The following is a 9,427-nucleotide window of genomic DNA, read 5'->3' as shown; positions in this document are numbered from 1 at the left end:
TAGAATCATACATGAAAATTATTAGGAAGATCAAACAAAATAAATCACTTCAAAACACTAATAGTTTAACAGTTGCTTTTCTTATCTGCAAAAATGACATAACTGTATGACAGACATGGTCATTTGCAGAATGCTAAGAGCTAAAGATTTTATTTTTTAAATTGACAGTCAGTAAATGATCCAGGTAGCTTATAAATCTTCCTGATCAGGGTAGGTTGACTCCCTTTACCTGTTAAGGTTACTTGCAGGCTGGTAAAAACAACCAGATACAATGTCACTAATATCCACTGCTTTTATATTAAAGCATTTGCTATGAATTTATCTCTCCGTATGAAAACTGAAAAGATTTTTTTTTTTAAGACAGCGAAGCTGATATTTATTATTTCCTTGTTTTTTCTTAAATTTAAAGTCACTGCACAATCAATCTACCATCTGATGGGTCAGATAGACATGATGTTTAACTTCCATCCGTATTCACATAGGTGTTACTGTTATAAAACAAATTTAAATCAGTTCAATCATGATTTGTAAAAATAAAAATAAAAAAACAGCTCAGATTTAGGATGCCTCAAAGTGTCTTTATATAAAAGACACTTTAAGAGCTTGGCCTCAAGCAGCAGTGGACCTTCTAAAGAGACAATAATCCAATACTACAGGCGACGTTGTCAGGGCTGATGTCAAGTCCCTAAATGCAACTTGATTACTTGAGAATCTGTTTAGAAATCTGTCAGGAGTTCCTTGTCCTCCAGCTTTGTGGGATTTCATCAGCCAAATGTCAACAGTTTTAACGTACATGTTGTACAATCCTGCTCTGGAAATCCATTACCTGATATTTCATCTTGTCTGTGCTCACTTATAACAGAAGTTTTAAACTGGGCAGGGTTTTTAGCATACTCACTCCTAATGTGTCTGAACAGAGTTACTCAGAGTTCTTTTTTTAGGTATTGTACAATGAAGTTGCAGAAAGTAGTAATGAAAACCCTAAATACATTTTCTGTCCTCCTAAAAGGATAAACTAGGCCACGGGATCACATCAGTCATAAATAATGCAGGTCTTGGCATTTGGTTTTAGGTTTGCAGCCATCATTGAAGCACGACTGAACTTCCCACAGCAGAGAGAGAAAATTTTTATTTTCCAAAAGCGTAATTCTAACATAGTACAAACTTTTTACCAAAATAAAAATAGAAAAGAGGGAGTCAGTTTATCTCTTTACATCTTAAACTTTTATTAGATTCTAGGATGATGGAGGTCTGAAATTACTGTAACAATAAGAATATCAGCAGGATATTTCCTCTGAATCTGGGTCGACTTACTTGATGCAGTCAAGTGTAAATAAAAAAAAAAAAACATCATGTCTGACTGAAAAAAGAATGATGGATCCATTAAATCCCAGTCATAAGAAAGAAAAGCTGGACAGCAGTCACACTGACCTTTTCTATCTCTCTTTCTATTTAATCTTTCAGCTCCAGAAGGCAAAAGGGGAGGTCTGAGGGAGGGCCCAACAAGGGGGGAGGTTTAAAGACCCAAGAGAGTGAGAGGAGGAGTCATTGCAGAGGAAAGCAGAGAGGAGAGCTTTCAGAAAGCACAAAAGCAAATACTTCTGTTCCATAACGGCTTCTTTAAAGATGGATTTAGGTGTTCTTCAATTTCTGGAAAGAGAAAGAGTCCTTGAGGTCCTTCAAAGGGACAAACAACTGCGGAGGATTGAAGAGGAAAGAATCAGGTAATTTACAATAATATTGATAAAAGTTCTGATATGAAACTGCTGCTTAGAGATAAAGAAAATAGTCAGAGCTAATAGTTCTGCTTAAAGTAATAAAAGATCAGTACTTACAAGGAAAATGAGATGTAGGTTTTGGTCTCTCAATGACAATAATTTTAGACATTATGCAATGATTCCCTTTATGAGTTGCACAGGCACAGGCAACAATACTGAGTGCATGCAAAAATCCAAGCAACTAATTCATTTAGAAAGTATGTTTCTTACCATTTTAGTCACAAATCTTAAGCATTTTAAGGTTCTTATGAAATATGCTGTACTTTAGGGTAAGACTCGTGCAGCTTTTAACATCTAAAGACTGAACATTTGCACAATATTCTTTGCATGTAACATATTCTTGGCTGGCTTTTGGTCTGGACTTTAACTAGGCCACTCCACAACCTGAATGAGAATATGTTTAGCATTTTTGTTCTCTTGGAAGGTGAACAAGTCAGTCTCCATTAGGTATTCTACCAATATTTGAGTCCTTATTCTTAACAATAGCATCCCTGCAGTATTAAGCTAAAACTACCATAAATGTTGTATTACAAAAAAGAGGAAGGCATGAATTCAAACCCTAAAGAGCCACATTATTTTCCCTTTTTCCTACCAAGAAAGATGAAGTGTGATCTGCAAGAGCTACGGAGGAAGGGTGCCAAGAGCTACACCCGGCAGTATGGCGAGAGAACCTGCGCCCGGTGCCAGAGGTCTTTGGGAAAGTTCTTGAACACAGGCGCTGTGTGCCGGGGATGCAGCCATCGCATCTGCAGCAGGTGCCGTGTTGGGGCCACAGACTGGAAGTGCACAGTGTGCCATGCTTATAGGTGAGAGGTGCTGCCCCCCTGATGAAACGCCTGAGCCGTGAGAATCAAAGCAGGGCAAGAAAGACAATGTGTGAATAGTAGATTGCTGCTTAATGCTATGACTGATACTTTCACTTTGAATTGGTTAACACGTCACTTTCTTACTCTTTGGCTTTGTGGAAAGTGGCTTTTAGTCTCTAATGTAGATACGCAGTGATAAAAGTGAAGCCACTACCTACTGTTACTTCATGTTCATCCAGGTTGTGTGAATTCTGCAAAGTCAATGAGTTGATTCAATCATTCGCTGACTTTAATGCAATTAGATGTGCCACCATTATAAATTACTGTGCCACTTTTTCCTTAGGACATCAGTGATGAGGGTTCTGTTAACATTAATTGAGATTGTGAAAAGGGTAATAAGTGACATATAAGGATACACAACTTAGGATTATAAATTTAGGTGAAAGTTTGGTTCATATCAGTTCATTCAGATTCTCTGTTAGATTGATATCATTTTCTCACCCTTCCTTTTTTTGGCAGAGAGGTGAAGATCCGATCAGGAGAATGGTTTTTGGAAGAAAGGGCAAAGAAATTTAAAATCACCACAGGTTTGTTTAACCTCAGACAGCTTTATTATAGCTTCTGGATTATCATTTATTGAATTTACTGATTTCAATAATAATCTGAACCTCTTTAGGCATCTTTTGCTATAAAACAGTTTAAGTTGCCAACTGCATGTCAGTATTCAGTCGATGGTCTAAATATAATGTTGTAATATTCACACCTTTTTGCAGGAAAGTATGAAACTGCTGGGGAGAAACTATTAAAGCTCTACAGTGTGCAGAGGTATGACGAACCTCCAAGTTTTTACTTAGTTTTCATTAATTTACTTAATATCCACTGCATTTCTCTAATTGTTGTTGGTTATGTCTAATTTCTTGAATGACACAGAAACATATATGTTGTGCCTCCAACGCCTCCACCTCACATGGAATATGAATTTAGAGGGAGATTCAGGGTAAAAAAAACTAAAACATATTTAAACTTCATTTCACAGTGTAGCAGAGCCACAGACTGACCTCAGCTAACTTTTTCTTTTACTGCAGGAACTAAAGAATTCCAAGGCTTTCACACAATCTATGGAAGATCTCATGCTTAGCTTCAGGAGTCATATTAAAAGTAAGTCCCTTTTTTCAGTTAAATAGTGAACATGACTTTAATTCTTGACAAAATAACTTATTCTGTACCGTGTCTTCAAAATGGATTCTTGAAAAAAACATCTTGAATGTTATAGCTATGTTTTTAGTTGGTTTATTGAGAGACAATTTTTAAAGTTTCCTATTAGGTCACCTGAATTTATACTGTATACGTAGTTATAGTGTCACCATTTTAAACCTATAAGGCCTTTTGATGATGTCAGCTAGGATCTGAAATTGTTGCATGGTCTGTTTTGCAGCCAAAAGCAAGTTGCTGCATGGGATTCATTGTTAGAGATATTAATATATTTATTCATATATACAGACTAGAATACACTGCTGAAAAGATGTTTGATCCAAGGGAGCTGGCATGGTCTCATGAACTGCAATAATTCTTCTGCCTTAGCAAATATATCAAGAGAGTCAATAGCTGAAAGCAATCCCATAGCATGATGCCACCACCACCATGTTCCACTGTAAGGATTGTTTTCAGGGTTATGTGCGGGGTTGGTGTTTTGGAACAAGCTGAGCTGTGGTTCAGTTCAGTTTTTTGGCGTTTTCTTTCAAAAATAGCTTTTGAAATAAGACTTATGAGCCCGCCCTCATTGGTGTATCTCATAACTCCAAAAACATAAACTCCAGAGGTTACATTTACTTAAATGTATTATTCTGTAATTACTGAATGCTATATATTTATTTATATCTTATCCTTTAAACAGCAGAATTTACATGTCACTGAATTTCTTGTTCAATTTCACATAGTTCTATAAAATATCTTATCAGTGGTAATGATCAGGGGCAGTAAGCAGATCAGTTACTCCGTACTTAAGTAGCCTTTTAGCCAAAAAAGGTTTTACTCTTACTGGAGTAATTTCTTTAAAGGCTACTGTTTTACTTTTACTTGAGCAAAAAAAAAAAAATGATAAAGTAGAGCTACTCTTGGTAAATTTTTTTGGGTACTCTACTCACGTTTGCGCTACTCACCAAGTATAGGACTTCTGAAATAAAAATACAGAAGATAGTAAAGAAAAAAGCATGCCACATATTTCAGGTTAAGATTTCTGCAGCTGTGAATTACGTGCCATCTGCTGCTTGGTTACAGAATTATTTATTCTGGATTATTACAAAAAAAAAAATACATCTGCTTATGATGCAACAACATGTTGAGAACTCAATCAGTTTGAATATTTCTACAAGATGCAGAAACGTGACTTCCTTAGGATGTCATATCAATATAGCCTGATCTGTGCCCCAGGAAGCTGAATATGCGCAGAGTAATAACCACAGAGGAAATAGGCTTGACCTTATACAACACAGGAAAGAAAAAGCCTTTGATGTTTTATAACTGCTGCATCAGCAGGGCTGCAGAAATTGAAACATAACAGATATAGAGATATCTTTACCGGAGAGCCTTTTAAGGAAATCCGTGCCTTTTTTCACACCAAATCTAAAAGTTTAGTATCTTCTTAGTTGTTCTTCATATTTGGAGTGTGTAAATTTTTTTTTCTTTCATTTCAGGATTCTCCAACTCTCAGAATGATGTGAGAGGAGACCTGCTGACAGTAGACCCCAACCGGACATGTTTTCGTTATAGCACCCAAAAAAGCCTTTCAGAAACAGACATCCACAAATCTTGCTCTGTAAGTCAATCACAGCTCCTGAAGTTCACTTTAGGGGCATCAGTTGATCCTTTGAGCGAAATGACCTGAATCCAACGAGCTGTTGCTTTTTCTTTGCCAGCTATCTAAACAGGAAAGTCTTCCAAACCTGTTCAAGAAAAGCAAAGACAGCGACCATGAGAGTTCATCTACAGGTGCAGAGGAAGAAACCTCGTTCAGCTCGGAGCAATCTATTAATCACAGAGTAAGTGAAAGCCACCAATCAGAGATAAAAACAAAACACCTTCCTGTAAATAAAGTATCAGAAGACAAATCGGGGTTAGTTGAACTCTTTTCTTAACTTTCAGACATAAAATGACCAACTGGAGAAATTGTTCTAATTAATTTTGCAGGGCAGCATTAGCAGCATCAGCACAGAGTGTGGGATCTTTGAGGGCATCCTTGTGTCTGGGGAGATGGAGCTTGCTGTGGCTTACAACCACAGCTGCTCTTGTCTGGAGATCACAGTCGGTTCCTGCAGAAATCTGGCTTATGGAAACAGCAAGAAAAAGAAGAGTCACCCGTAAGGATAGCCTTATGAGAGAGTGGTTTGAAAGTGTAACTATTTTTTCCAACTCAGTGTCCTTATTATGTGTTTATTCTCCTCGGTAGATATGTGAAACTCTACGTGCTTCCAGACAAAAACAGTAAAATGAAGACGTCGGTGAAGAAAAACACAACTGACCCCGTTTATAATGAGGTTTTTAAGGTAATAAGACAAAATATAGGATTCTGTAACTTCTAAGACTAAGGAAGCAGTCATTTATAACTACACATTGTTTAGTCATAAAAAGATTATTTCAGGATTTTTTATATCATGGTGTTTTAAATTGACATTCAAAATATAAAAAAATGCCTATTAATGTATTTTCATTATTAAAAAGTGATTGAAGGCCTTTAGTAATCACATAATCAGGGTCATAAATATTTGTTGACAGTAGGGGGAGCAATTCTTTTGTTATAAAATAATTTGTGTCCTTTTTTACAGTATAATATAGAGCGCCATCTGCTGTTTGGAAAGAGACTGCAGGCCTCTGTGTGGCATTCAGGGACCCTCACAAAGAAAGTGTTTTTGGGTGAGGTGCTCATTCCCCTGGATGGCTGGAGACAGGAGAACAGCACCTTCCAAGGCTTATACTGGTACCCACTGTGTCCAAAGGTATGGGAAATTAAATGAGAGCCCAAAACAGGGACATTTGTATATTGGTTATTTATGGCTGAGGTTCTAGGCATAAAAAAGTTAAAACATAAAAAAAAAAACATTTTTTTCTTTTATTATCTTATTAAAAATATAAAGTAAGAGATTTTTAAAGCAAGGGATGAGTTATCAAGTTTGAGTTGTTTTACAAGTTTTCCCTCACAGATACATGATTTTAAAAAATACTCATAGACTATTTGCTAATATTTTAATATTTTTAGCCATGAACAAAATGCTGGTACCGGTATATCACTGTGTGGATATTTAACCATATGTCTAGACTACATTTTTCTAGACTAACTTTTTATGGGTTTTAGGTTGTGGCCATTCAAAAATCCTACTGTTTGTTTCCATTGAACATTTTTAAATCTATTTGTAATCTGTGTCTGGGATGGTTGTCCTGTTAGAACATCCACTCTGTGTTCAGCAGCCATCTAGCTGTTAATTTTTGGTGGGTTAGAAGTTAAAATGTTTGTCTGCACAATGACCCAAAGATTGACAGCAAAACTTTTGCCGAACTCTTCTTGAACATCTTGGTTTTCTTTCATATAAAAGGGACATATTGGATAAAGTAGCTGAAGCTTAAATTGAATTGGGTTCTCCAACATGACAGGGATTCCAAACAGAAAAAAGCTCATTGATCACTACTGCTGTATCCCTTTATCGTTACACCATCATTATCTTTTTCCAATCAAATAGAAGCCTTTATCTTCTTTTACATATACAGCACTATATGTTCTTTTTTATATTTATATATATATTTTTGGATAAACATAAAAAGAGCTGCAGCTTTGTTTCTGCATTTATTCCAACTTGCATATTGCACAAGGTTTTTAATCAGCATTAACCAATGTGATTCTGTTGCATATTTCTGTTGTTTGAACAATGAGTTGGAGAAGATGTCCCGCTAAAAGTGTTTCCTGTTGTGTTTCTGCATCTATCAGGCTGAGACTCCAAGTGGTAGCACAGCAGACTTCAATGGACACTGAATCTCCAACAGTCAGGTGAGTTGCTCTGCCATATTGGTATTAAGGTTTTCAGTAAAATCTATCATTTGCATATGAACTTGCCTTTTGTGCTTTTTATTTTATTATATATATATATATATATATATATATATATATATATATATATATATATATTTTTTTTTTTTTTTTTTAAAGAAATTTGTATTCCTGATTCTTGCAGTTACTTTTTTTTTTTACCAGTAGGTGTCAGTAAGCCATCTCTTTTATGCTCTCCTAAGAAAACCATGAGGTTTCATCAGCACAGAGGTTACACCAGACCACATAACAATAATCAACTGTGCTTATCAGAGTCTTCAAAGAAAAAAAAACCTCCCTATAATGCAAACATTTCTCACAACGCCTACCTCAGGGTGTGTAATTAATTTCATGTGGATCAGTGAGTCTCCTTGTGTGTGCACCTTAATGTCTGCAGGCTGCTGAGGCGTGTTCTGTGTGTTCTGGTGTGTAATAGTGAATGCATTAAAGGGACTTAGCACAAGTGTTTGTGTTGGTATTCATAAGCCTTTATGATGTGTTTAGGTCTCTGACAATGTGGAAGAAACCAGGAACTCATGGAAAGAAGCCCATCTACATGATCTGGGATCTGCTGGACCACAGCTGTATCTGGAAGATGCTTGAATGGACTCTAATAACAGCAGTTGTGCTTTTAATAGTATCAAGTGCCACTTTACGTTGAAACTTTCCTATGAAGCATTCCTAATAACATTAGACACAAAAATCACTTTTCTTTTGAAAAATAAGATTTTAAAGTCAATCATTTTTTTTATATTACGGTATGAACAGATTGCATTAAGTCTATGTAGGAAATAAATTCATTTATCAAAGGTTATATGTTTTTAAAGCAAAGGCTTTAACAAAGGCTGGATAGAGCATATTGACAGACGAAAAAGTTTTTTTTTTTTTAATTGTTGATTTTTTTTTTACAATTTTGATATAATTACTGCTCTAAGTGGGTCACTCTGTCAGCTAACATGTTTTAGATTCTCTATTCTCCAATTAACGATTAATCGATTACTAAATTAGTTGACGATTGTTTCAATAATCGATTAATCCGATTAATGGTTTCAGTCCTAGTAAAAAGTCAAAGAAGTCCAGGAGTCCAAGAATATTGATAATCTTAAAGAGTTAATTGTTTTTTTTGTTTTTTTTTTTTTGTTTCATGTTTCACAGATGGGGCTATAAAAGAAACTAGATTAGCTTTATTTCACCTAAGTTGTTAAGGCGAAGTCATTCTGTTGTAATCAAGCTGCTTTTAAGATTAAGATACATTAATCTTTTTTTGACAAAAAAACTTAAAACCATGTATCTCAAAGGTCATGATTTTTAAAAGAACTGACATTTTGGGCTAATGTACGGTAACCTGGAGCTACACCCTCTCCCAGGAAATAGTTGTTTCAGCCAGACAAGTGGCTCTGGTTGGCCCTTCAGTCTTTCTTCCTGCACAATGATGCCTTTCTTGTTTTGGAGGAGGCAGCATGTGAGAGACTTTCTCTGGTTTCTAGGCTATTATTCTGGAAGGACAGCTGAGGCCAGTGACATAGTGTTTTTAGAGTCACCATGGCAACTGGAAACCTGCTGATGTTTTTGTTGCCAAAAGACTGAAAACCAGGAATTATTGAGCATCCGTCCACAACAGTCCCAGCTTTAATTATAATTCTGCACTTTATTCTTTATATAAACTGTTTATTTCATTACAACTGTCTTATTCATGATGCATATAATTTATGTAATGTTGTTTTACCATGTCTAATATAATTATTTATTTCTGATTATAAGAAAACCCA

At 35.7% G+C, this 9,427-nt stretch overlaps 1 protein-coding gene across 1 annotated transcript; it reads left to right on the top strand.

The window, feature by feature from the left end:
* Window positions 1-1,470: 1,470 nt before the first annotated feature.
* On the top strand, window positions 1,471-8,520 carry sytl3 (synaptotagmin like 3). The gene is made up of 13 exons (XM_015388000.1): window positions 1,471-1,724; window positions 2,375-2,584; window positions 3,104-3,171; window positions 3,358-3,409; window positions 3,515-3,581; window positions 3,670-3,742; window positions 5,278-5,399; window positions 5,500-5,622; window positions 5,771-5,940; window positions 6,030-6,126; window positions 6,406-6,576; window positions 7,560-7,619; window positions 8,163-8,520. The coding sequence occupies exons 1-12, from the start codon at window positions 1,627-1,629 to the stop codon at window positions 7,602-7,604; spliced, it is 1,296 nt and encodes a 431-aa protein (XP_015243486.1). The 5' UTR covers window positions 1,471-1,626; the 3' UTR covers window positions 7,605-7,619; window positions 8,163-8,520.
* Window positions 8,521-9,427: the final 907 nt, after the last annotated feature.

This window comes from Cyprinodon variegatus, unplaced genomic scaffold (assembly GCF_000732505.1).
Source record: "Cyprinodon variegatus isolate N-32 unplaced genomic scaffold, C_variegatus-1.0 Scaffold410, whole genome shotgun sequence".
NCBI lineage: Eukaryota > Metazoa > Chordata > Actinopteri > Cyprinodontiformes > Cyprinodontidae > Cyprinodon > Cyprinodon variegatus.
Note: the sequence above shows the minus strand (reverse complement) of the source record. Positions and strands in the feature narration are given on the sequence as shown.